Here is a 27996-nt window from a genome sequence, read left to right as displayed (position 1 = left end):
TGAATGGAACAAGGAGTTCTTGTGTACAATCAGCACCAATAAGCTGTTGTGTATAAATTACCTAATTACTCCATTATTCTTTTTTATTCTCGCTTTCCTTTTCCTTTCATATATATGTGAAATATTTAGGGCTGTGAAATAGTGCCTCTACTCAATATTTGCAAAAGTATTTCCTTAGAATAATTCAGTAAATACAGTTACCAAAAGCAGAAAATGAATGTAGATATATCACTACTATATAATCCATGAATCCATACTGGTAAATTCTCAATTGTCACAAATTAAAAAAAAGAATGGGGTAAAGATCCCATACAGCTCAGAAAACTCTAAAGCATTTTGCCCCAAGAAAATAATGCTAAACAACCAGAAAATCTGGCTTAGCTATGCATTTGAATAAGTAATATACCCCAGTTGACTTTTATCCTTCAGAGTATATTCCCATCACAAATATGGAATATTTTATCAATATTGTCTCAATTTACATTGTGAGAAACAAGAGATTTTCTCAATATGTATAAGTTTATATTAGCTTCACAGTAAATAATAACCCTTGACAAGTGGAGATTTATACATTGCAAAGCTTTAAAAATCTCTCATAGAAAAATTTTCTATTTAGTAGAAACCTGAATATCATCATCAAGAGCATGACATTTGAGCAACAGAAGGGTAAAGGACAGGTTACAAGTCCAGATATTCAGATAAACTTCAGATAAGTATAAATTATTTTTTAATTAAAAGGCAGGCTGAATCATTAATACTAGCAGCCTTTTAAAAATTATAGAATTGACAGAGCATTACTTAAAAAGAATAACATTGGAAAACAAATTTTTCTGATATAGGCGTATACAAGGATCTGAAACCTTACATTGGTACAGCCAGTTTTTCAATACAGGGCACAAATAAGATGAGACTAAGAGTAGAAAAAGAAGTGGACTGGAATAAAGACCTGATTTGGACAGCCACCTCCTGAATTATGTCTTCACGAATTTTTTTTTACCACAAAAGATATACGAGGAAGTTGTTCTTAGAGAATGCAAGACATAGTGTTTATTTGATATTTGTCAAAGTTGTGCGCTTATGATTTGTGTTTAAACACAATTCTCTAGTATCTCTAAAGGTCTGAGTCTTTCCTCATTTCTGCAACAACATGATGTGGTTTGCCTAATGTCAACAAAATCTTACTTAACTTTTCCAAGCTGAGCTGCTTGCTCATTCTCTACAACTTCAGTCATTGGCTGAAACAAACTCTATGGGGAATATTTATTTCTGAGCAGTGCATCAGTCCCAATCATCCCTAAAATCCTACCAGAGGTGATTTTACTTGCTCAGTTGATCTACAACGGTGAGTAGGAAAGTATAGACTTAAAGCATCCTGCAAATATCATTTTCCTTCTATGTAACATGTATATATATATTGTTTGCTCCTTAATTTTCTATTTTTCCCTCTGTCTTGGTGATCACATTGAAAGAGGGAATATCATATATTCCTTATATTTAAATAATCAGTTTCAAACAATATCTTGACAGTGTTGAGAACCTACATGGTTTTTCCTCATACTCTGCCCCTACTCCATTATATCTGTGACACCACAGTTGCTTTGACTTTCTCTCCTGAGACTGTAAGTGACAGATCAGTTGAGTAACTAATCTTAATAAACAACAAAAAATAATGACATTCATTTGGAAAGTTTGTGTGATCTGAATGACAGTCTCTCTTCTACTGACAGCATCCAGAGGGTTGGGGTGATAGATTGTAAAAGGCTTCAACTTCATTTGCTTAAATAGTCCATTTTCTTCATCTTTAAAATAGGTTTCATCACACTTAGAAGAATTATCTGTATGTAAGTTGATTCTGATACTTACTGTTTATTTTGTCAAGATGATAGCATTTTAATATCTAAAATACATCCTCAAACTCTCATAAGGAAACTTGTTAGAATTTTGTTTAGTATTGCTTTACATTTCAAAAAAACAATTTTGCAACTGGCATAATAGTAAATAGACTCTTACCCTTCAGAAATACTAAAGTTCCACATCTATTTGTGTTTTTTTAAGGTAACTTGACAAAGACACATGGTCCCTATAAAAGTTTATTAAATCCTAAGCTTATTTCTAAACATGTATAGAATTAATAACTAATGTAGGATGATTCTTAAATATTTCTTCTTTGATAATTTGAGAAGCAGAGTTGGGTAGGGGAAAAAGGAGAGTTAAGAAGACAGGAGGGGAGTGAAGAGGATAAGAAGGAGGAGGAGGAGTGGAGAAGGAGAAGAAGAGGAAGAGAAGCAGGAGGAAAAGGAAGGAGTAGAAAAGGAGAAGGAGAAGAGGAAGGAGGAGGCAAAAAGAAGATGAAGAAGAAGAAGGAGGAGGAGAAGAGGAGGAGGAAGCAGAGGAGGAGGAGAGCGAGAGAGATCATAATGCATTCACTATTCAAATGCTCATATACTGAGAATTTGTAGTTGGAAATTCATTCCTGATATCCCATTTGGGACTCAGCTACATTAGCTATCACCTGCTACTTCACAGGGTGCTTGGTGGCCGAAACCTGTATCAGAAGCCTTTTTCATAGACAGCAGTTATTAAACTTTAGGAGTAATAAAACAGAAATAAAAACACATTAATAATAAATTTTATTTCTCTAGCAATAAGAAAAATAAGTAATAAATACATAAAATACTAAGAATCTCTAGAATGGGATCTTTGACTCTGACAAATCTTCACAGCTCCGGTCAAACTAGCTGGGCAACATGAGTAATGTGCTTGACTTCTCTGTGCCTCAATGTCCTTATCTGTCACATTGGAATCATGATAATCATCTCTTGTAGGGTTTTAGAGAAAGCTGTTTAAACTCATAGTATCTTACTTTGCTCATCCCTAAAATAGTGATGAAAACAGTAAAACAACATTGAATTACTCTGAAGTTTGACTAACATTATAAATATATATATATATAATAAAAATATTGTTTGGCAAATGAGTTGGTACACATAAGACATGTAAATAGTGCTTGGCATGTATTGAATTCTCCCTAAGCATTAGTCATAGTTATAAAACACTCAAAATTTGAAGAGATTTTTATCTGTTTTTACTTTAAGGTGAGAAATTATGGAGATTTCAAGATTATCTATAATCAACTTTAAGGGCTATAATTTCTCATCTAATGTTGATATGGACCTATTAAAAAATGTAGAAAACTTTGAAATTAGAGATGATGATGTTTTCATAATCACGTATCCCAAATCAGGTAAGTGTAAGGAGTGGTTCATCTGATACTAGTCTTCATTTAGATGTGGTAGAACATGTACTAATGTGCCTTTTTCAGATATCAACAGCAGTACAACCTGCATTTAAATCACTACTTATGATCAGAAACAAAATACTCTGAAGTCTCAATGGTATAAAGCCATTTCCATTTCCGATGGAAAATATAGGGAAATAAAATTAGAGCAGAGAGGTACAGCATAATAGCTAACCTGTTCATGTTGTCTGAAATAAAATTACATATAATTTAATAAAGTTATATGTTATACATGTAATTTTATGCATTGTTAATAAAACTGTATATGTTAAATATATAAAGACTCAGCAGCAATGATGTGAGAAAGGAAAACAAATAATCAAATATTTTAATTAAAATAGGAAATTTCACTTTAAGGAACCTATAAACAGATGAGGGATGAACACAAAATAGTAACTGTTCTCAGTAGGAGAACAACAGTTATTATGAACATATGAAGCACATCTTGTTGCTGTCAATTCCCTTCTGTTGCCTGAGGATTTTTTCCAGGCAATTATTTTAGTTCCCTACGTTCTTCCTGAGATTATTCTTTACCTGAAGATCCATAGGAACTTGCTACAACTGCTGGATAGAGTGCCTCACAATTTGGGGTTGTCATCCATGAATTTATTTCTTACTTCAGTGCTTTACCAAGTATATTTGAAACTGGATGATTCTATAGCAAACATGGGTCGACCTTATATGTAAAATATATAAACCTCAACCAATTATTGAGATTAATAAACAGAAAGATGGATGGAGTACTATGTTGTGACACTAGGCAGATTGGTGCATCTGAAAGTACATTTTTCAATTATTTGTATATTTCAGTAAAAAAAAGTTTGTTTCACTAATTGAGCTGCAGTTCTTTGATGAATATGAGATTATCTGATGTATTGACAAAAACTGGTGACTTTTGTTATATGTTTGGCCAAAAATAGGAAAATTATAGAACACACACACATATCTGTATCTATATCTATCAATCTATCTATCTATATTTATCAGCTTATTTTTCCTTTGACAAATACAAATGATTTCCATATAATGTCTACAGTAAAGTAGACTATCCTATAACATGTTAAGAGAAGTTATATCTGAGAGTGGATTAAGTTTAAGCATCAGATAAGGTATTTCTATTTTTTAAAAATGTTAACTTTTTTTCAAGAAAAATCTTGTTACACTTTGTGTCTTGTTTTTAATATTTTTTAAAACTAATACCTATTCCTGGTTCAAAACACAAATAAATTATTATGTAATAATTATTTAATTTTTTTATTGACCTATAATACTTGTCCATTTTCATGGAGTCCAGTGTCACACTTTAATACATATACACAACATAAACCAATGAAACCAGCAAACCAGGCTTTCATTCTTTTTATCCTTTCCCTGTATTGGGGGCATATTTTACAACTTCATGAAGTTTCTTTATAAGATAACATGTTGCTTATAATTAAAAGTAAACCATACAATGATATTTTAGATGAATAGCAAAAATTCAAGGAGAAGAATGTGTATTGTAGTGGATGCATTGAATAAATTAGAGAATTCAGTAGCAGTTGTGTTTAGTAAGGACAGCTGATGCTTCTGCAGAGTTTTGTATGTGTCAGACTTCTTGATTAGTTAGGACAAAGATGCCATGGACAGGCAGAACCCGCAGGAGAGCCCTCCTGTGAAAGGAGACAACGTGGAGCTTAATCACTGACCTGGATCATGTGGCTCCAGGATTAAATGCAAAGAGACCTTCTTGCTGATGGTATCACTTTAGGTTGCTTCATGGTTTTGAAATATGACAGGTCCATAGTAAATTCTGTGAACATAAACCACTATAGGCATTTATTAGATTTCCAAACAAGAGATATTTTTTTAAAAAGTTTCTCAGATTTTTTTTGTTCCTGATCCAAAAAGCTTATTGTTTACCTCGATAGGTCTGAGACAACATAAAATCTTCCATCTCAAAATTGTCAATGCTTTCTAATTAGAGGATTTACCTTCCCTAAAGGTTAATTTTCCTACAGGTTTTGTTTACTTAAGTTACTTATGACAGCTGGATTCCACTTCAGTTTTTTAAAAGGCTATGATCTTTGGGTTTCCTGGAATGATTATATCTATCTATTTTTCTGTCTGTCTATCTATCATCTACCATCTCTATCTCCATCTCTCTATCTGAAGACATTTAGTACAATAAAGTGGCGAAATAAAGTCCTCTTGGACACAGGAGTCCCAGAAATACCACTTTTCTTAAAAAAGTAATTTTTTACATATTTTAGATACAGAGAGAGAGAGAGAGAAGGAAAGAAAGAAGAAGAGAAACAAAGGGATGAAACATGGGAAGGAAGAAAGGGGAGATGAAGGAAATTAGGAAAGAAATGAAAAATAAAAAGGAAGAAAATGAGTTTGGGAGGGAGAAAGTGAGGGAGGAAGAAAAGAGAAAACTCTTATACTGGTTCACTCTAACAACACCAATACCAACCACCTAGTCTTTGATCAGATCCAAGAGACAAAAAAATAGTCTAGGTCTCCCAATTGGATATCAGGAACCAAATTATTCCAGCCAATGCTGCTGCTTCCAAGGATTAGCAGGAAACTGGGATAAGGAGCCAGAGCCAGGAATCAAATTAATGCACTAGGCTAATCAATCAGAGTATTCACAGCAGTTAAAACACACTTGGATGTAAAGCTGAAGCTGTTAAATTTCATACACATGTTTTTGCTTGCTTATAACATTGCTGGTCCAGAACACATCCAACACACATAGTTTTTCATAAGAAAAATAAATATAATTCTCATATATATTGCTTTGTTCATTTTGAGGTCTTGCTATGTTCATACATTTTTGGAAAGTATAAAAATATTTTAACAATTGAAGAGTATTATGAGGAAGTCACCCTGTCTTTTTGTAGATCTAGAACCAAGGTTTTGGGTGTCAAAATCTGGAGGAGTCTAAGATTTTGTACTTCATGCAGCTAACAGGTTAGCCTACAAGAGTTCCAAAACTATTGGCAGGTAGAAGACACCTGAATCAGAAACCAGGAATTTTATTACTCATGACACACGACACAAAGACAACATGAGCTTCATGTTTGCAAGGGTTTCCTTTGAAGAAATGCTATCCAACACTGATTCCCTTCTTCAGTATTCTTAATGAATTATAAGCACCCCTTGGGCCGGCGCCGCGGCTCAATAGGATAATCCTCCACCTAGCGGCGCCGGCACACCGGGTTCTAGTCCCGGTTGGGGTGCCAGATTCTTTCCCGGTTGTCCCTCTTCCAGACCAGCTCTCTGCTGTGGCCCAGGAAGGCAGTGGAGGATGGCCCACGTGCTTGGGCCCTGCACCCACATGGGAGACCAGGAGAAGCACCTGGCTCCTGCCTTCAGATCAGTGTGGTGCGCCGGTCGCAGCGCACCAGCCGTGGTGGCCATTGGAGGGTGAACCAATGGCAAAAGGAAGACCTTTCTCGCTGTCTCTCTCTCTCACTGTCCACTCTGCCTGTCAAAAAAATAAATAAATAAGCGCCCCTTGGTGATTTCCAGAGACAAGAGTTAATCCAGCATGAATTATAGTCTGCCTGGTATGTGAACACACCAAGACCCTAATAATTACAGCAATGTTTGTTGTCCTTGTTTTTATGGAGATAAGGAATCAATCATGTTTCTTGACAATATATGTGCACAGACACTGATGTCCAGGCCAAAGTTCATCTTTCCAAGCAACGACTTGCCAATGACAGGATAATATAAAGTGGTCATCTTCCTGTGATCACTCAACTGGAATAGGCACCACTGTTCTCAGAAGTCAACAATAAATTGCCAGTTACTCTTGAAGGTTTGGAGCCAAGACTGGGGACATGATGAAAGCTCAGAATGAGTTATAGTACATAGCAGAAACTTTGTGTTACTAGCACTGGAGCCAGAGATCCTTGGCATACCAGTTCTTACAAAATATCAGACTCCCCTTCATTAGAAACACCATTGAATTTTTCTTGGAATGATGATAGTACTAGGATCAAAACAATCATTATACAAATAAGGACAAACCTTAGTGTCACTGTATTTGAACACATAGTGTTCATCTAAATGAAAATGGAGAATTTTCAAACTCTTCCAAAACCAGTGACTGGATTTTCTCTTTAAGAAATCATGACTTGGGGCCAGAATTGTGGCATATTGCATTAAGCCACCACCAGCAGTGCCAGCATCCCATATGGGCACTGGTTCAACTCTCAGTTGCTCCACTTCCAATCAAGCTCCCTGCTAATTTTCCTGCAAAAACAGCAGAAAATGGCCCAAGTGCTAGGGGCCCTGAATCCATGCAGAAGCAGCTCCTGTCTCCAGGCTTCAACCCACCTGAGCCTGGCTACTGAAAAAATATCAGGAGTGATCCAGTACATGGAAGATTCTCTCTCTTTTACTCTCTGTCTCTCTCTCTCTCTGCCTTTCAAATAAATAAAATAAATTTTAAAAAAGAAATCGATTTCATCATCATTTAAAAAAAATCATCTATTATTTTTCACTTTATGTTTCTGTGTGGGAGCAAACTGTTGAAATCCATACTTAATGTATACTAAGCTGATCTTCTGTATATTAAGATAATCGAAAATGAATCTTGATGTGAATGGAAGGGGAGAGGGAGTGGGAAAGGGGAGGGTTGTGGGTGGGAGGGATGGTATGGGGGGGAAGCCATTGTAATCCATAAGTCGTACTTTGGAAAATTATATGCATTAAATAAAAGTTTAAAAAAATAAAAAAAAAGAAATCGAAACTCAACCAAAACACTGAAATTGTTCTTCTTTCTCATTTTGCCCAATTGCTAAGTCTTGCAATTTGTCCAAAAAAGGTTTCATAATTTAGAGATTTGGAGACCTTAAAACTAAAAACTTCCTAATTTCATTTTGAAAAAAATCCAAGCCATAAAGCCTTGATTTGTCAATTCTTACAAAAGATAAATTATAAATAAAGGAGTCTGTGGATGGAGAAATAAAAGTATACACAAGAGATAGTAATAAGTGACCCTACTTATGTGAGAAACAGAGAGGGAGCTGCTGAAATCATCTGAATCACCTCAGTGATGAAATCAGAGCAACCCAAGTCTTGAGATGAGAAAGCAAAGAAGAATCCTTGATTTTATCTTTACTAATTTTAATGTAAAATACAGAAAAAAAACCATAAAATAATAGGTGATCATGAGTGTATTTGGAATGTTTAAAAGAAAGCTGAAAATCAACTTCTGATACATGATAATGCTTTTGCATTATTAAAAACTATGCAGAGATGAAAACATGATTATCTATTTTGACAGGTACAATCTGGGCTCAGCAACTACTAAGCTTGATTTATTTTGAGGAACATCGTAATGGAACAGAAAACTTGGAAACAATATATAGAGTCCCTTTCTTTGAATACTCTAAACGAGTAATGGACATGAGAAACAGACCATCTCCACGCCTCTTCTGTTCCCATATTCCATATTATTTGGCACCCAAGAATCTGAAGAACAAAAAAGCTAAAGTAAGTCATAAAAATATCTTATGGGCTGGCGCCGCGTCTCAATAGGCTAATCCTCCACCTGCATGCTGGCACCCAGGGTTCTAGTCCCAGTTGGGGCGCCGGGTTCTGTCCCAGTTGCTCTTCTTCCAGTCCAGCTCTCTGCTGTGGCCTGGGAGGGCAGTAGAGGATGGCCCAAATGCTTGGGCCCTGCACCCGCATGGGAGACCAGGAGAAGCACCTGGCTCCTGGCTTTGGATCTGCGCGGCGCGCCGGCCATAGCGGCCATTTAAGGGGGTGAACCAACGGAAGGAAGACCTTTCTCTCTGTCTCTGTCTCTCTCTCTCTGTCTAACTCTGCCTGTCAAAAATAAATAAATAAAATACCTTATGGACTTTGTGCACACAGTACACCTTCTCTAAATACTATCCCCAGCCTATTCCTCGATATTCTTCCAAATGTTGTGGTTATTGCATCTTTAGGATATTATTTTGCACACTAATAATATATGTGGAATTATAGATATGTGCATGTAAACAGCCATCTTCTTAGGTGTTTACAATTTAATTATACAGTGCATAGAAAAACTTCTTGTAAATCAGCACACAGCATTTCATTCACTTATGGTTTAAAAGGACTTTATTGTGTAAGTGTGCAATAGGCAATGTGTTTTTCATGGACAAGTTGGTTTCTGTGATGTATGCATGTTATAAATATTCCTTGGGATGCTTTTACTTCTTTCCTCTGGTTAAATATTTCACTACAATAAATTGTTCCAATTAAATTTGTGAAGTATTGTAACTATTGGCAAAGATTGCTTACTTGTTTTCTGTACTATCTTAACCAACACTTCATCATATGGTGTAGAAGAATGTGTCTTTCCTCACATGCACAACAATGATGGGATATGTTTATATTTCCTAATTTTCTGGATAAAAATAATCTTGGTCTTAAGTAATTGGCAACCCTTTGACATTAATAAAATTGACTATCTTTCTATATTTTTGTAAACTTTTAGATATCCTTTCCATTTCTTGCCTATTTTTAGAGTGTTTTGATGTAGTCTTGTAGAAGGATTTATATGGGGAAAATCTTAGCCTTACCCTAAATATTAAGATTTTTAAAAATATTCATTCATTTAATCTAGTTTACTTGAAAGGCAGAGTTTCTGAGAGTAAGAGAGGAAAGGAAAGAAAGAGATGGGGGGAGAGAGAGAGAGAGAGAGAGAGAGAGAGAGTGTGTGTGTGTGTGTTAGTTCTTGTATCCACTCAATCCACAAATCCCCACAACCAGTGCTGGGAGAGGCCAAAGGCAGGATCCCAGAACTCTGTATGTGTGGCAGAGGCCCAGTTATTTGAGTCATCATTCACTAACTTCCCAGGAAGCTGGGTCAGAAGCTGAGTAGCTTGACATTCTGATACAGCTGTCAGACATCCCAATCAGCAGCTTAACCCTCTGTGCCACAATACTCACCCCAAGAGCATTTAATTTAATGCAATCAGTCTGTTCATCTTTAAATGCTTCCAGCTCTTTTTTCATTTTTTAAAATTTATTTTTCATATTAATGTGCTATTAATGCAAAGATTATATATAGTTCATAAATACAATTCCAAGAATATAATGATATTCCCTTCTCCCCGCACTCCCCCTTCATTCTCCCTTTCTTTCTCTTTGTTTCTCTTTCTTTTTCTTCTTTGTGACAACAAATTTTTAATTAGTTTTATAGTCAAGGGCCTAATGCTCCACCACATAAAGATTTCAACAAGTGAAAAACAAAAAGATCCTGTATCAGTGTTAATATAACTAAGGGCTACAAACAATAATTAAATGTAAAGATGACCATTTCTCCCATAACAGTGAAATTTAAAATAATCACAGATCATTAAAACACATTGTAGTGGGGTTGGCACTGTGGTGTAGTGGGTTAAAGCCCCAGCCTGCAGTGCTGGCATCCCATATGGGCGCCAGTTTGAGTCCTGGCTGCTCGTCTTCCAATCCAGCTCTCTGCTCTGAACTGGGAAAGCAGTAGAAGATGGTCCAACTCCTTGCAACCCTGCACATTCATGTGGGAGACCTGGAAGAAACTCCTGGCTCCTGACTTCGGACCAACTCAGCTCTGGTCATTGCAGTCATTTGGGGAGTGAACCAGAGGAATGGAAGACCTCTTTCACTCTGGCTCTGCCTCTCTCTGTAACTCTGCCTTTCAAATAAATAAAATAATTCTTAAAAAAAACCCATTGTAGTATAACATAACCATTGGTTTGGCAAAGATATAAAACAATGTTGACAATATTATGTTTGCAACAATAGTGACATACACAGGTATTTCTTCTTTTTCTGTTTTTAGATTTCTTGATTTTTTTTGTTGATTTTAGCTCCACTTATAAAGGCAAACGTGATACTTGTCTTTCTTATGATGTACACCAGTTGCATCCAATTTACTGCAAATGATAGAACTTTATTTTTATAGCTAATATTCCATCATGCATATGTGTTTTTATGTATATATATATGGTTATACAAATATAACCATATTTTTGTTATCCATACATCTGATATTGAACACTTTAGTTGAGTCCATATTTTGGCTATTGTGAACAGTGCTGGTGGTATAATCATGGTAGTGCAGGTTTCTCTTTGGTACATCATGTTCATGTATCATTTTGGTATATACCCAGAAATGAGATTGCTAGCTCATATGGCAAGTCTACTTCTAGTTTTATAAGAAATCCTCGTACTATTTTCCATAATGTCATCACTAATTCACATTCCCACAAACAGTATGTAAGTAACCCCATCTCCACAACTTTGTCAGCATCTAGTGCAGTCTGCCTTTCCTATAATAACCAAATGGCCGCAATGGCCAGAGCTGCACCGATCCAAAGCCAGGAGTCAAGAGCCTCTTCCTGGTCTCCCATGTGGGTGCAGGGGCCAAAGGACTTGGGCCATCTTCTACTTCTTTCCCAGGCCACAGCAGAGAGCTGAATTGGAAGAGGAGTAGCCGGGACTGGTGTTGCAGGTTGAAGATTGACCTACTGTGCCACGGTGCCAGCCCCCTTATCTTCATCAATTTTATGTACTACTTCCTACTGTGTTCTTCAGCTGTAATTGTTTTTTATTCTGTGAAGTGACAGTGTTTTTGCCCAACATTTTATTACTTGTTAATGTTCTCATAAATATATATTATGTATACATATACATTATATATGTATTCTGGATAGTGATATGCTGCTTATGTTGTTTTTTTCGCTCAAATTTTGAAACTCTATTGTTGCGGTGGATTCGTTCTGGGAGGAGGAGGATGGTGGGGGCAAGAGGCACAGAGTCACCACACAGACCTGGGGAAGTCGGGTGAAAGCAGGCCAGAGGCTATCAGCCCACAGACTTGTTTGTATCAGTTGGTACAGCGGCTTAAATAGCCAAGGCAGCCAATCCGGTAAGGGGCAGTTTATGCCCTAACCAGTCACAGCCTGTTGCCAGGCAGTATCCAAAGCTACCCAATCATAGCCAGGAAGGCTCTGTTGCCAGGTGGTTTCCCGAGGGTTTTCTGTAGCCACTCCTGAGTAACTCCTGAGTAACATGCCATCTTGGCATGGCCTTCTCATTCCACCACACTCTATGGTTTGTTTTGTTAAGAATCACTCCTAATGTAGTGAAAATGTTCAATTTTTACTTTAAATGAGTGTTTTCCCCTTTAATAAATTCTTTTGTGTTCCAAGCCCATAAACTTTTTATTAGTGTGGATGCCATGGTTTAGTACATAGTTAAATCATTTAGTAATTAATGTTTTGCATGATGTGAATTAAAAAACAAACTTGCTTTTCCATCTACATGATTATCTGTTCCATCATAAATAGCTCATTTTGCCACTAATCTTGAATGCTAAATTCTCTATACATCAACTACAACATGATTCCTATGAAAGGTAGTCACTAGAGCTTTTATGCAATCTAAAATGTAATATTTATGAAGTCTACCATCAGCTTCATACATAGAAATTTATCTTAAAATTTTAAGCACATGTGCAACATCATAGAAATAACTTCATTTGTTTCAACACTCTTTGTAATGGCAAACAAAATTGATGACAGCATAGCTTTACTTCACTTATAGACAGAATGAAATTAATTACTATGCATTCATGTAATAAATAATGATGGTATGGTTAGGAAAAGTCTATAAGAATAATTAAGAACTCAAAATTTTTTCATAATTCTCTCTGCAGGTTATTTATATCTACAGAAATCCTAAGGATGTGTTGGTATCATATTTTTATTTTACAAATTGGATAAACATAGATGAACCTACAGACACCATAGAACATTGTATGGAAAAGTTTCTAGAAGGAAAAGGTAATGGATCATTTACCACGCAGTATATTTAGGAGCTGATACTTGTCATTTAGCAAAATTCTATACTTTAAGAAACATATTTTAGAGAGAGGAAATTTGCCTTGAGTATGGAGCCCACAGAAATGGTTAAAATTGGACAGTAATTTAACAACAACCCAAGGGATTTTTTATCCTTGCCAGGACAATTTGGGGGCTGTCAAGTTTGCAAACATATATTCTTTAGAAGATTTGTGTCCATACCTTTAAAGAGGCACAGATACTCTTGCAACTCACACTAATTAGATCGATTGCTGGAGACAAATATTCCAGAATAGCTAATGAGTTTGAATGCTCTGTCACAGTTCTGTGTTAAACCTTATATAGTTCTGTGGATGATTTCATTCCACTCCTTAGGAGGATACAGTGACACAAGAAATTTGTGGATTGTGGGATTAGACTCTCATGAATTTAGATGATTGTATTCAGGTTTATCTTCATGTTCATGGCAAATATTGTAATCCTAGATCTCAGAAAATAAGAAGAAAAATAGAGACGTATGTTTTCAGGGAGATAAGGTAGGAAAATAAGGGTTTATCAGAAAGTTATATTCAAACTCAGATGTTTGGACTAATTTCTAGAGATCCTTTGCCAGATATATGGAGTAGCATTGCTGAGGGAAGTTACTATAAAAATCACGTAAATGTTCCCCAGAGCACTAACCATTTTATGGACTTAGATGACCAGTACCAGGAGCTTAGTTTTGATTTCTGAAATTCCAAAACTATAAAGAAATAATACAGTGTTCTGAAAATGAGTGCAACCTAATGACCTTGTATATCAATCTTTCTCATAGTGGTGGGAAGCCTCTGGTTTGATCACATCAGAGGCTGGTATGAACACAAACATGATTTCAATATTCTGTTCATGATGTATGAAGATATGAAGAAGGTAAGGTGAGAAGGTTATTTTCTGAAATCATTTCATTCAAATATTTGTTTTCTTTCAGTTCCAGAAAGCTACATTCTTGGAGACATCATCACATCTAACTTTCTTGCCTATCCTTATTTCTAGGTATCTAATTTCCTCCCCCTCCCTTGATTTCTGGTTCTTTATGGAGCTCTGTTCTCACTGTGCAGTCATCTTTCTGATCACTTCATATGTAATCATCTACAGAAAGAAAGGCAAGTTCTTGAGCTGTATAAGTTAGTAAAGGTTAAAGGAGCACTGGGCAAGAAACTACCACCAACATACGGTTAATTATTGCCACACATGAATGTGCCTTGTGATGCAAGTTCCCTTGTGTTTTAGGGACATCTTGAACCACAGCTTGTGTTCACAGAAAGACTAAATACTGGCAGACAACTCAAAATGCTCTCAAAACACTGAGTAAGGCAAACTGAACTCAGCTGAAGGTGACTGGTTATCAAAGATGATGTATTGATTAACTCATTGCATAAAAATTTTTTATTTACTCATAAATAGTCAACCTGGTGGCCACTGAATAGAGAAGAATAAAAGGATTGAGTTTTTTATTTTATATGAATTATATGCGTTTATATGAGTTTTTTATTTTATTTGAGTTTTTTATTTTATATGAAGCTCATAATCTATCAGAAAATGCAGGTACTCACCAACTAAGGATAAATACTTTTAAACTGTGGTATGTGTGGATAAGAGAAAAGATCCGACAAAAAAATCAACATTTTCATGTAAGAAGGGTATCTAACATCTGATGTAGATTTGATGTAGTCAAAGGATATTGTCATCATTTTCTTAAAAATAGCATAGGAGTATCAAGCGAATAAATACAAATTAATAAAAATAAGAGAGATGGAAGACATGTACTCATTCCTAGAAACAGTAAAGTGTTTGACACCATTAACAACTGAAGGAAGAAAGTAATGAGCAAGGTAGAAGCTATGAAAGATCAAGACAGAGGGGCTTGTAAGAGTCAGACTATGCAAGATCTGTAGGCTAGGATAATGACAGTGCTATCTTTAATTCTAAAAGAAATAAGAGCCATTTCAGACTTGTCACAAGGTTGCCAATGGTACAGAATGAGTATTTTCAAAATATCGTTCCTATTAGTGCATTATGATATGAAAACGGTGATTTTAAAGTGGGGTGGGTGACTTAGAGACAAGTGTAATAATTCATTGACTATCATGTCTTAGATAAATTGGTATCATTGGGAAAGGAAAGAATGCTTCATTTCTTCTTCTTCTTCTTCTTCTTTTTTTTCTTTTTTTTTCTTTTCTTTTTTTTTTTTACAGGCAGAGTGGATAGTGAGAGAGAGAGACATAGAGAAAGGTCTTCCTTTTTTTTTCCTTTTTTGCCGTTGCTTCACCCTCCAATGGCCGCCACGGCTGGCACGCTGCGGCCGGCGCACCATGCTGATCCGAAGGCAGGAGCCAGGTGCTTCTCCTGGTCTCCCATGTGGGTGCAGGGCCCAAGCACTTGGGCCATCCTCCACTGCCTTCCTGGGCCACAACAGAGAGCTGGCCTGGAAGAGGGACAACCGGGAAAGTATCTGGCACTGACCGGGACTAGAATCCGGTGTGCAGGCGGCCGCTAGGTGGAGGATTAGCCTATTGAGCCATGGCGCCGGCCAAGAATGCTTCATTTCAAGGTAGATTTAGGCCATGAAAATAAAAGAGATGTATCTAAGATGTTTTCTGTGTTCCCAATCCATATGCCTACTTGGATAAAGAAGACAATCAGTAAGTGTTTAGGGAATACTGAGTCACAATCAGGTTAAACAGATGGCTTATGATGTTGGTATGACACATAAAGTTTATAGTAACTGAAAAGTATTAAAATTAGACTGAGAAATAAAGAGAAATACAAATCAAAAACTCAGAGATTTGGGTGAAGATACTAATGATAGTAATTTGGACATCATCACTGTAAGAACATAAGAGAAATAATGAGTATAGATAAAATAGAGAAAGGCGAGACAGAGGGAAGAATTATAAGAGATGAAGGCAGAAAGGAAAGCAGCAGCATGAAACAAAAGGAGGCAAGGAGGGAGAATAGGAGGTACAGAGGAGAATAGGGAAGCTAAAATCAATTAGAAGTGAAGTTAAGATGTAAGTTTGGGGAAGAAGAATGAGCCCTCCATAGAAACAGAACAAGAGCAATCAAAAGTAGATAGACTTATCATCATTATAAATGTCATATATTAAAAAAAAAGTAGATAGAATATATGGAGTAGATGGTGACACAGAAGCCAAGCAGGTGGCTCATCAAAGATCTTTACAATCTTTTTTTTTTTAAAAAAAAGCCTTTAACATGGTCAATAAAACAAGGAAAATGAGAGTTTAGAACATCAATTGAATTCAGTTATATAAAGTGTGTTGGAAGTAAATATGCCAGGTTACAGTGGACTGGGGAATAAGTTAAAGAATCTCAAATAAATATCACCAGCCCAGGTACATACATGTTATAACTATATTCTGCATACTTATTTATCTCAAATGACTGTACTTCGTGTAAATCATGTCCGAAGTAGAATTTATCTCCTCTCCCACATAAGCTGCCTTGCCTATGAATTGCACTATAAGTGTCCAAAATCAGAAACAAGACTATGTATTTATGTGCTGCACTCTCACATCTTCACATAACTAATTAATCAGTGTCATTTGTCTTTGTATTAATCGTGGAGGACACAAACATTTCTCAACCTATGTTGCCTTTGCTGTGGAACAGTTGCCAGTATCTCTAGCGTAGTCTGTATAACATCCATCCTGATTTGTCTGCCTGCCTCCAGTAGCAGCTTTATTCCATTCATTCTCCATGCTTCAACAACAGCCATAATTTTAAAATCCAAATCTGATCTCCTTGCTATTTTACTCTTTGAGTTCATACAGAAGCATATTCTCAAACAACAGCATTCATACAAAGTGTGTTATACTGAAATTTCAAAGCAAACATGGTAAAAACTAGGTAAATCCTCTTGAATATCTCCCTGTTCTACCTTTCTTATTTTTGGTCCAGGTAGAGTTAGACAGTGAGAGAGAGAGACAGAGAGAGTGCTATAGACAGTGAGAGACAGACAGAGAGAAAGGTCTTCCTTCTGTTGGTTCACTCCCATAATGCTACAGCTGGTGCTGTGCCAATCCAAAGCCAGGAGCCGGGTACTTCCTCCTGGTCTCCCATGCGGGTGCAAGGACCCAAGCACTTGGGCCATCCTCCTCTGCCCTCCCGGGCCACAGCAGAGAGCTGGATTGGAAGAGGAGCAACTGGGACTAGTACCCGGAGCCCCAACCAGGACTATAACCCGGGGGTGCTGGCACCGCAGGTGGAGGATTAGCCAAGTGAGCCACGGTGCTGGCTCCCTGTTCTACCTTTAATACACTGTCATCTGATACTACCTTCCTCTCAACTTCCACAATGTAGCCTGTTGTTGAAGTATATTCAATCAATGTGTTTTGCCATCCTTGCAAAAAAAAATACTGTATAGGCTGGTGCCATGGCTCAGTAGGCTAATCCTCTGCCTGCGGCGCCAGTACACCAGGTTCTAGTCCCCGTCAAGGTGCCTGGTTCTGTCCCAATGTCTGTCTTCCAGTCTAGCTCTCTGCTGTGGCCAGGGAGTGCAGTGGATGATGGCCAAGTGCTTGGGCCCTGCACCGGCATGGGAGACCAGGAGGAAGCACCTGGCTCCTGGCTTCAGATCAGTGCGGTGCACTGGCCGCAGCGCGCCAGCTGCAGCGGCCATTGGAGGGTGAACAATGTCTCTCTCTATCCACTCTGCCTGTCCAAAAATAATAATAAAAAATAAAAAAATACTGTTTAATAATATGAGAATCTTGGGAGAGATCTTGTTCAATTCAAGTTTTTCAGTTTTTAAATCTCTTTCTAAAAGATGCCCTCAATTTTCTCAAGCAATTAGGTAGCCATAAAACTTTACATCTTACCTTATCTGCTACTTCCATTGTAAATATCTTGGTAATTTTGCTAATATTGTCTTTATTTCCTTCTCCAAAGATAAAGTCATCATGGCACTGAAAAGCAAGGCAATTTTGTCAGAAAACTTTCCAGGTTTCTCCTGATTGGAGGTGATAGCCTAAGGACCACAGAGACTGTACAGAGTTATTTTCTACTTCTCTGTTTCAAGTGACCAGGAATCAGTAATTGCAATTAAGTCATTAACAAGTGTAATATTCAAATTTTCATATATATGGCTAAATAATAAAAAGGGAATTTTTAATGTAAAGAATATGGGGTTAACTTTTGAGGGTAGTGACAAATTTAGGATAAGAACAGAAGTTTGTGTTAGAATTATGGAATACCTATATCAGTCAGTTTATTGAAGTATGTGGAAATATGTGGAAATCATGAATATGTGGAAATCATGAATGCTCATTACACAGTTCAACAATCTGCATGTTTATCTTATGTCTCTTCTATAGGCAAGACATTTTAAAATGTAACAAAAGATAAGAAAGAATTTCATCTAATGGAGAGTTTCATTCTTCTTATCCCATGATATTTCCTCTCATATGGCTGAATATTTCACAGAGGAATAATTCATAATTCATAATATTGGAATAATTCATAATATTGTATGTTTTGGTGGAGTAGACTGTAGAGAGAGAAGTTTTTAATAAGTGTTCAGTGTATTCCACCAAAAACCCTGTTTACTATTTCCCAGAATATGACTCAGATTTAACAACGGTAATAGTAGCACATAGAATTAGGGAAGAATTACCATAAGAGAAGAAATTTAAGGAGATACAGAAAAGAGTTTTAAGAATTGTCTTCCAAGCAGAAATTCTGTTTGCAGGTAACCACCTCTTTTTTATCTCTCTATAATGTGTCATTATCAATATGTTTTCTTTCCCTTGTTCCAAGATCAGTCTAGATTGTATTCATTTGTGTTCAATTGGCTGTAAAATTTACTCATGTTGATTTTCATTTCTTTTGCTCCTTGAGTATAATGACAGTAGTTATTTTAAAAATCATTCTGTGAGCCGGTATTGTAATGTATCTCGCTAGACAGCCGCTTGCAATGACCACATGCCATATAGATGCTAGTTTGTCTCAGCTGTTCCACTTCTGATTCAAGTCCCTGCTGATGCACCTGGGAAGGCAATGGAAGATGACCCAAATGCTTGGGCTCCTGCACCCATGTCAGAGATCAGGATGAAGCTCCTAGCTTCAGTTTGTCCCAACTCTGCTGTTGTGGCCATTTGGGGAGTGAACCAGCAGATGACAGATATCTCTCTCTCTCTTTCTCTTTCTATCTCTGTCTCTTGTTCTCTCCCTCTTCCTCCTCTTCCTCTTACTCCTCCTTCTTCTTCTTCCTCTCTCTTTCTCTCTCTCTGTAACTCTGTATTTCAAATAAATAATTTAAACATTTTAAAAATGATTCTGATAATTCTAGTAACTGTAATATCTATAGTTCCACTTCTATTTTTTTTTTATGATTTCTGGTATCATTGTCTTACCCCTTCATGTTCTCTCTTTCAATTTCTCATTTTAGTCATAAAAATTGTCACAGGAAAGTAGTATTTCATTGTTGCAGTTGATTTCTCAACAATGTTGCAGTGGATTCGTTTCTGAGAGGAGGAGCATGGTGGTGGCAAGAGACACGGAGTCACCACACAGACCCCGGGAGTCGGGTGAAAGCGGGCTTGAGGCAAACATCCTGCAGACTCATTTATTTCAGTTGGTACAACATCTTATATAGCAAAAACCAGCCAATCCAGTCAAGGGGTGGTCTATGCCCCAACCAATCACAGCATGTTGCCAGGCAGGCTCCGTTGCCAGGTGGGTTTCAAAGCCATTCCTGAGTAACTGATGGTCGCTTACCAGCAGCCACCTTGGCATGGCCTTCTCATTCCACCATTTCATAACTATTATTTGTATAAATAATTTAAGAACTAAACTCCTGTTATTTTGACTCCATCACACTCAATCTCTCCCCATCCCAGCTACATGGATTAAAACAAAAACACCCAATAAACAGAAGAGCCTTTTATCCTCGGCCCCAGGCTTCCCAACCAATTGCATTTCCTGTATGTCTATCCAGTACCAACCACATTGCACTTCAATTCTCATTAAGTATTAAAAGACTTTAAAAATTTTTGTAATATTGGACTTGTCTACACTCAGAAAGGATTCCATAATGTTGCAGACATTTCTCATCTTTCATTTTGAAATACAATATATACTCCCATGAAAATTGTTCTATCTTCTCTGAGATAACATTCATCTCTCTTTCCTATGAGATACATTGCATTTCTGTTTCAGGTTTTTCCCCTCATTACATTTTTTGATCATAAAAAAATGGATAATATAAAATGTACCAGATTAATCATTTTAATCTATAGTTTTGTGGCATTATTTATATTCATAATGTTGTACAACAATGACTACTGTCCATCACCAAAACATTTCTCACTTTATACCCATGAAACACTATGCCCATTAAAATATCACTCCTCATTGTCCCTTTCCCTCAACACTTAGAGCCACAATTTTACTTTCTTTCTCTATGTCTGAATAACAGTAGTACTTCATATGTATGTAATAATATATCATTTTTCATCATTGACTGATTTTGTCATTAGTATAAAGTCTGCAATGTCTGTCACCGTTATAACATGTATCAGAATTTCCTCCATTTAAAGCCTGAATAATATTATATTGTATGTATACGCCATTGGTTTTAAATTTTAATCTTTATTCACTTGAGTTGCTTCCATGTATTAGTGAGTGTGAATAGTTATATTATGAACATGGATGTACAAACATAAGGGCACAACAAAAAGTCTGTGGAAAATGGAATTAGTAGTAGTTTATTTTTATGAACAAGTTTTTGAAAACCATGCATATTTTTTTCACTGAACATAATTTCCATGTCCTTTTGGAAGTCCCCTTTTTGAGACAATTGCTCTGAAATATGTTGGGTATGTACCCAGAAGAATTTGATGAATTATAAGGTAACTCTGTCTTGAGTTTTTCAAGGTACCACCATATCATTTTAAATTATGATAGCATCCTTCTACGTTTCTACCAATAGTTTACAAGGATTCCAACATTCATATGGTTGCCACAACTTCTGTTTTTTTCTGGTTTTATTTTCTAATAATAGCCTTACTAAATATATGTTGTATCTCTTTGTGATCCACTCGAATTTCCCTAATATTAGTGCTGTTAAGCATATTTTCTTGTGCTTAGTGGAAATATCTTCTTTGAAGGGCCAGCTCCATGGAACAGTAGGTTGATCCTCCAACTATGGTGTCAGCATCCCATATGGGTGCTGGTTTGAGTCCTGGCTGTCCCTCTTCCCATCCAGCTCTCTGCTATGGCCTGGGAAAGCAGTGTAGGATGGCTCAAGTCCTTGGGCCCCTGCAGCCACATGGGAGACAAGGAAGAAGCACCTGGCTCCTGGCTTTGGATTGGCGCAGCTCTGGCTGTTGCGGCCGTCTGGGGAGTGAACCAACGGAAGGAAGACCTTTCTCTCTATCTCTATCTCTCAATGTCTGTAACTCTACCTCTCAAATAAATAAATAAAACCTTAAAAAAAAGAAAGAAATATCTTCTTTGAAGAAATATAAAGTTCTTTTCAGTTTTCTAATTAGATTGCTTATGTTCTTAACTTACGATGTTTATGCCTTTGAGATCAACCTCTTGCACAGATATATGATTTGCAAGCATTTTTTTTATTCCATATGTGACTTTTTCACTCTGTTGTGTCTGGCGATGTACAGAACTATTAAATTTTAATGTAGCTTATTTGATCTATTTTATTCTGTCATCGTATGTGTCTTTTGTGTCACATCCAAAAAATCATTGTCAAATTCAATATTTTAAAATATTTCCCCTATGTCTTCCTCTAGAAGTACATAGATTTAGCTCTCACATTTATTCCACATATTTTTGAATAAATTTTTACATATGATAATTCTATTATTTTTTTGCATGTAGACATCCAATTTTCCCAGTACAATCTTTAGAAAATATTGTTCAATTCCCACTGAGTTTTTGGTATTTGTGTGAAAAATCATTTGACAATATATGTGAAAGTTGACTTCTGTGATTTCTGTTCCATTCCATTGGTCCATTCTTCTCTTAGATGGCTCCATATGTCATTGGTACACTGCTTTGATTATGGTAATATTGTAGCAAGTTTTCAAATCTAAAAGTTATATTTCCTTTTCAAGCCTGTTTCCTATTCTGATCTCTTGAAACCCAACATGAATTTTATAAGGGATTTTTTTATCTTTATAGAATACAGCATTGGGATATTGATAGGAATTACATTGAATCTGTGGATCACTGGAAAAGTTTTGGAATATTCAAATTATTGTTTTCAAAATAAAAAGTGCAAACAGGAGACAGAGGAGGAAGAAAGGTGGGATTGTGGGTGGGAGGAAGGTAAGGTAGAAAGAATCATTATGTTCCTAAATCTGTATGAAATGCATTAAATTTGTATACCTTAAATAAAGTTTTTAAAAAATTATTGTTTTCTAAATCATGAACTTAGAGTATTGTTTCATGTATTTTCATGTATTTCACTTTCTGTGGCAGTGTGTGTAGTTTTCAACAGATAAGTCCTTCACATTTTTTGTTAAATTTGTACCTAAGAATTTTTATTCTTTTGACTTAATTTTAAAAAAATATTTATTTTGCAGGCCGGCGCCGCGGCTCACTAGGCTAATCCTCCGCCTAGCGGCGCCGGCACACCGGGTTCTAGTCCCGGTTGGGGCGCCGGATTCTGTCCCGGTTGCCCCTCTTCCAGGCCAGCTCTCTGCTGTGGCCAGGGAGTGCAGTGGAGGATGGCCCAGGTGCTTGGGCCCTGCACCCCATGGGAGACCAGGAAAAAGCACCTGGCTCCTGGCTCCTGCCATCGGATCAGCGCGGTGCGCCGGCCGCAGCGCGCCGGCCGCGGCGGCCACTGGAGGGTGAACCAACGGCAAAAGGAAGACCTTTCTCTCTGTCTCTCTCTCTCACTGTCCACTCTGCCTGTCCAAAAAAAAAATAATAATAAAATAAAAAAAATAAAAAAAAAATAAAATAAAAAAATATTTATTTTTTAAGGTGAACAAATTTCATGTATTTCATATATACACATTTAGGAACATGTTGATACTTCTTACCCTATCCTCCTTCTTGCCCATATTCCTACCCTCCCTCCTCCTTCCTTTCTTATTCTTTCTTTTAATTTTTACAGTGTTCTATTTTCAGTTCAATATGTTGTATTAATTTCCTTTTTGCTTGATCACTATTAGCTTATAGAAATTAATCTGATTTTTATGTTGATTTAAAATCCTGCAATGTTTCTGTTTCTTTCAGGGGATATCATTAACTTCTTTTAACACATAACATTGTTGTCTATTAACAGAGATACATTTACTTCCTTTTTCAATTCCAGTGCCTTTCTATTTCCAATTGCTAGGACTAGTATTTCTAGTATTATGTTAAGTAGAAGTGATAAAATTGTTCTTGTTCCAGAATTTAGCCAAAAATATTCCATGGTCTCTCCATTGAATATAATGTTAGCTGTAGGGATTTTTATGTTGATGAAGATTACTTCTGTTTATAACTTACTGAGTCCTTTTTTCATAATATATAATTAGATACTCTGAAATGTTTTTCCTGCATCAATGGAGATATTCATATTTTTTCCTTCATTCTATACATGTGATGTATTGATTAGAGTTTTCATATTTTAAATCAATTTAGAATTCAATGGAAAAATACATTAGAGCACAGTGTATGTTAGGCTGTAACTCATGCTTTCTTCATAACCTAAATAATTCTTCACACCCATTATCTTTCAGGATCTCAGAAGCTCAGTGCTTAAAATCTGCTCATTTCTTCAGAAAGAACTGAGTGAAGAAGATGTGGATGCTGTTGTGAATCAGGCTACATTTGAGAAGATGAAGTCTCTTCCACAAGCAAACTATACTAATATTATGAAAAGTCGGATTGAGATGAGACACCAGGATGGACATTTCATGCGCAAAGGTGATGTTAAGTTGTGTATCGATGCAAAAATGCTGTAATTTGGCCCCTGGGAGAACTCATCAGGGTTTTCCATATGTCTCTCCAAGTTATACTGCCACTGAGGACTGAACAGGTAGCAAGGCTCCTAACCAAAAACAGCTCAGGACAGTTTCTTTGGAAAATTAAAAGTGTTTTACTACACACCATGACCATTGACCTTTGCTTAATAAATATTATATTCCTTCATTCTAGGCCACATGTTCCTTCTCTTGAAAATTACTTGCCAAATACTGTCTGAAGGAGGCAGATTTTTTTTTTACTAGGATATTTTCTTTCTCTGTTTTTCTTTATTTATCATGAAACATTCTAGGATGCAAACATTTTTTATGTGGGAGAAAAATTTTGATTAGTGCATCTTTAGGTGGAAGATTTCTTCTCCATAAAATTTAGAATGAGATTAAAAGAGCAATTTTCTTTGAATTCAATTATTCCAAGAGTATATTAATTTAATTCTGCTTCTATTATGAACCAGTAGTTATTGTTAAGATGAATAGACTTTCTTACTCAGCAATATCCCATAAGTTCCAAATTTTAATATTTAAGAATTTAATGTATAGAAATCTAAAATGTAATTGGAAATTATCAGTAATATTTTATTCTCTAATTTAATATGAACTTGCTATTATTATGATGGATCTTACTTTATAAGAAAATATGTAATTTATTATTGAAACTTTCCTTGATATTCATACTTAAAACATTTCTTTTTTTTTTTAATTTTTTGACAGGCAGAATGGACAGTGAGAGAGAGAGAGAGAGAAAGGTCTTCCTTTGCTGTTTGTTCATGCTCCAATGGCCGCCGCGGCTGGCGCTCTGCAGCCGGCGCACCGCGCTGATCCGATGGCAGGAGCCAGGTACTTCTCCTGGTCTCCCATGGGGTGCAGGGCCCAAGGACTCGGGCCATCCTCCACTGCACTCCCTGGCCACAGCAGAGAGCTGGCCTGGAAGAGGGGCCACCAGGACAGAATCCGGCGCACCGACCGGGACTAGAACCTGGTGTGCTGGCACCGCAAAGCGGAGGATTAGTCTAGTGAGCCGCGGTGCCGGCCAAAACATTTCTATGCCTTCTTTTTTTTTATTTATTTGAAATGTAGAGTTAGAGGAGAGACATTAGTAGGGAACTGGAGCAGCTGGGACTTGAACCCATGCTCATATGGGATGCTGGCATCCCAGGCAGCAGCTTTACCCGCTGTGCCATAATGCCAGCTCCCATCTATGTCTTTTTTAGTCCCATTTATTATCAACTTCTTCCTGTCATTCCTCAACTAGATCAGATGTAATCCAATTCTCATATCCATAATAGCTTGATATCTGTTCCTAATGTGAATGCTAATGTTAACACAAGAATATAAGAATGTAAGGTGTCATGAGAGTATTTCAGGCATGGAAAGCCAAGACACTCTGGCAAAAAGATCTCTGTGAGTGAGATCCCAGTGGAAAGAACAGGTCTTCAAAGAGGGAGGTGCCTTTCTCTGAAGGGAGGAGAGAACCTCCACTTTGACTATGACCGTGTCTAAACAAGATAAGAGTCGGAGAACTCAAGGGGCTTCCATAGCCTTGGAAACTCATGACTGGTGCATAGGGAGATTACTGATGCCATAAACAGGAGTGTCAATTTGTAAAGTCAACAACAGGAGTCACTGTGCACTTACTCCTCATGTAGGATCTCTGTCCTTAATGTGCTGTACACTGAGGCTTAATGCTATAACGAGTACTCAAACAGTATATTTCACTTTGTGTTTCTATGGGGGTGCAAACGATTGAAATCTTTACTTAATGTACACTAAACTGATCTTCTGTTAAAAAAAAAGAAAAAAAAAAAAGAAACTATCAATTCCCAACTTGACTCTCACTGGGATTAAACATGACAATAGGTCTGATCTGATTTCATCATCATTTAAAAAAAAATCATCTATTATTTTTCACTTTATGTTTCTGTGTGGGAACAAACTGTTGAAATCCTTACTTAAGGTATACTAAGCTGATCTTTTGTATACTAAGATAATCGAAAATGAATCTTGATGTGAATGGAAGGGGAGAGGGAGTGGGAAAGGGGAGGGTGGTGGGTGGGAGGGACGGTATGGGGGGGAAAGCCATTGTAACCCATGAGACGTACTTTGGAAATTTATATTCATTAAATAAAAGATTAAAAAAAAAAAAAGAATGTAAGGTGTCAAATTGTTATGATTTCCTTTTTTAAGCTTCATTATAATGTCACCTTATCTTCATTAGTTGAAAACTTTAGTAGTCTTAACTTTTCCATTTAAAATGGAAGAAATGCCCATATGTAAAGCTGCACTGTGAACTTTATTATATGATATAAGTAGTTCACTTAGTATGATGCCTTTCACATAGAAAATAAATTGCTAAAATGCTCACATAGGAGCAGGCATTTACTCGAGTGGCCAAGATGAAAATGTTCCACAGTGGAGAACCTGGGTTCAATTTTAGGCACCAGCTCCTGATTCCCACTTGTTAATGCAGACCTGGCAGCAATGGTGGCTCAAGTAATTGAGCTCTGTCAACCACATGGCAGACCTGGATTCTGTTCCTTTCTCTAGTGTTAGACTTCCTTGACATAGAGAGCATTTGGGAGTGAAAGAGTAGCTGGACGCCTATTCTCTCTCCAACTCTGTGCCTGTCTTTCCCTCTCTTTCTCTCCCTCTCTCTCTTTTTCTCTCCTCACTCTCATATAAATAAACTGCTAAAATTCACATAAAGTTTAATTCAATAATATTTTTACTTTGTGGCAAGTATTTTTGGAGTTCCCTGAATAATTCTTCCATGAAATGTATTTTCCAAGAGCTTTTTAAAGATTCTTCCTAGTTACTGCTGCTGCATTCCTATGAGCCTTTCTTAGGTCATCTCATTATGTGGTTTTAGCTCATTCGATTTAGTGTAGTTTAAAGAAAAGATTATAATAGGTTGGGGTAACTTTCACACTGACAATGTTACCACTTTTCTGTGCTTATCCCATTAGGTAAAATTGGAGATTGGAAACATCATTTGACTGTGGAGCAGAATGAAAGATTTGACAAAATATTCCAGACAAAGATGAAAGATATTCCCTTGGAATTTATCTGGGATTGAATGAATAGAACTGTAATCACATTGAAAATTAATCTAACTTGTCACTTTCATTCAATTATTAATTATACCAATGTATTAATAAATATAATGAATAAAAAGTTCTTAGTAGTAGTAATTGTCATGAGTTCCACGGGAAAATAATTGAAAAAAAATTGACTCATATTTAATTACTGAAACTGAGAATTTAAACTCAGAATAAATCAGTCATGAAAATTTTCAAAATTAAAAAATTAAATTGATTTCAGAGATAGCATTATTGCTCTGCATAATAATGGGTAAAATAAAAAGCATAACATTGTCATTCTGCATAATAATGCAGTAAGTGCAAATCATAATTCAATAATTGTAAATGTCTGCAGAAAGTGTTCTGTGATGCATATTTTTCTTTTTTATCTATATTAAAGTAAGAATCAATAAAACATAAAAATTCCTTTATTCTTGTAACTCAACTTTAATCTCTGGTTTCAGAATAAATCTAAAGTAGAAATATGACTTGTGTAAGAAATAAATAATATATAAACTTATACCTTTTTAATAACTCAATTTCACAGTTTGCACTAAATACCAGACATCAAAGAAGGAATAATTAGCTATGGTATAAGAGGGTGGAAAGATTCATTATGCTCTTAAAACTATATATATGAATACAGAAAATTAGTTCCCTTTATATAAATAAAAAACAAAATGAATCTTTAAAATAATTAAATAACTTTATTAAAAATAGTTTTACCCATCAAAATCACCAACTAAACTAATTTTGCATACATTTAATCTTTAAATATCTAGTCATTTTAA

The 27996-nt window shown here is 36.3% G+C and overlaps 1 protein-coding gene and 1 long non-coding RNA gene across 4 annotated transcripts in view; one reads left to right on the top strand and one right to left on the bottom strand.

Moving 5' to 3' along the window:
• The first annotated feature begins 1193 nt into the window (after nucleotides 1-1193).
• On the top strand, nucleotides 1194-27636 carry LOC100341014 (amine sulfotransferase). 3 transcript variants are annotated; one of them, XM_051855391.2, is made up of 8 exons: nucleotides 1194-1342; nucleotides 3096-3244; nucleotides 8580-8788; nucleotides 12990-13116; nucleotides 13949-14043; nucleotides 23886-24072; nucleotides 24840-24965; nucleotides 27092-27636. In XM_051855391.2, exons 2-8 carry the CDS (start codon nucleotides 3106-3108, stop codon nucleotides 27199-27201), a joined length of 993 nt encoding a protein of 330 aa, XP_051711351.2. In that variant the 5' UTR covers nucleotides 1194-1342; nucleotides 3096-3105; the 3' UTR covers nucleotides 27202-27636. The 3 variants fall into 3 exon arrangements, with proteins under 3 accessions (XP_051711351.2, XP_002714803.1, XP_051711353.2); XM_002714757.5 differs by lacking the exon at nucleotides 24840-24965 and having other exon boundaries at nucleotides 1195-1342; XM_051855393.2 differs by lacking the exon at nucleotides 3096-3244 and having other exon boundaries at nucleotides 1207-1342.
• LOC127493159 (uncharacterized) overlaps nucleotides 1964-27996 on the bottom strand; it is a 34389-nt gene continuing 8356 nt past the window's right edge. The window contains exons 2-4 of the long non-coding RNA XR_007923203.2: nucleotides 18012-18098; nucleotides 4987-5090; nucleotides 1964-2874 (exon numbers count right to left, since the gene is read on the bottom strand). This is a non-coding gene — a long non-coding RNA (uncharacterized lncRNA). The remainder of the gene's footprint in view (nucleotides 2875-4986; nucleotides 5091-18011; nucleotides 18099-27996) is intronic.

Source organism: Oryctolagus cuniculus, chromosome 5, assembly GCF_964237555.1.
Source record: "Oryctolagus cuniculus chromosome 5, mOryCun1.1, whole genome shotgun sequence".
Taxonomy (NCBI): domain Eukaryota; kingdom Metazoa; phylum Chordata; class Mammalia; order Lagomorpha; family Leporidae; genus Oryctolagus; species Oryctolagus cuniculus.
This window is presented reverse-complemented; position numbering and strand designations above follow the sequence as displayed.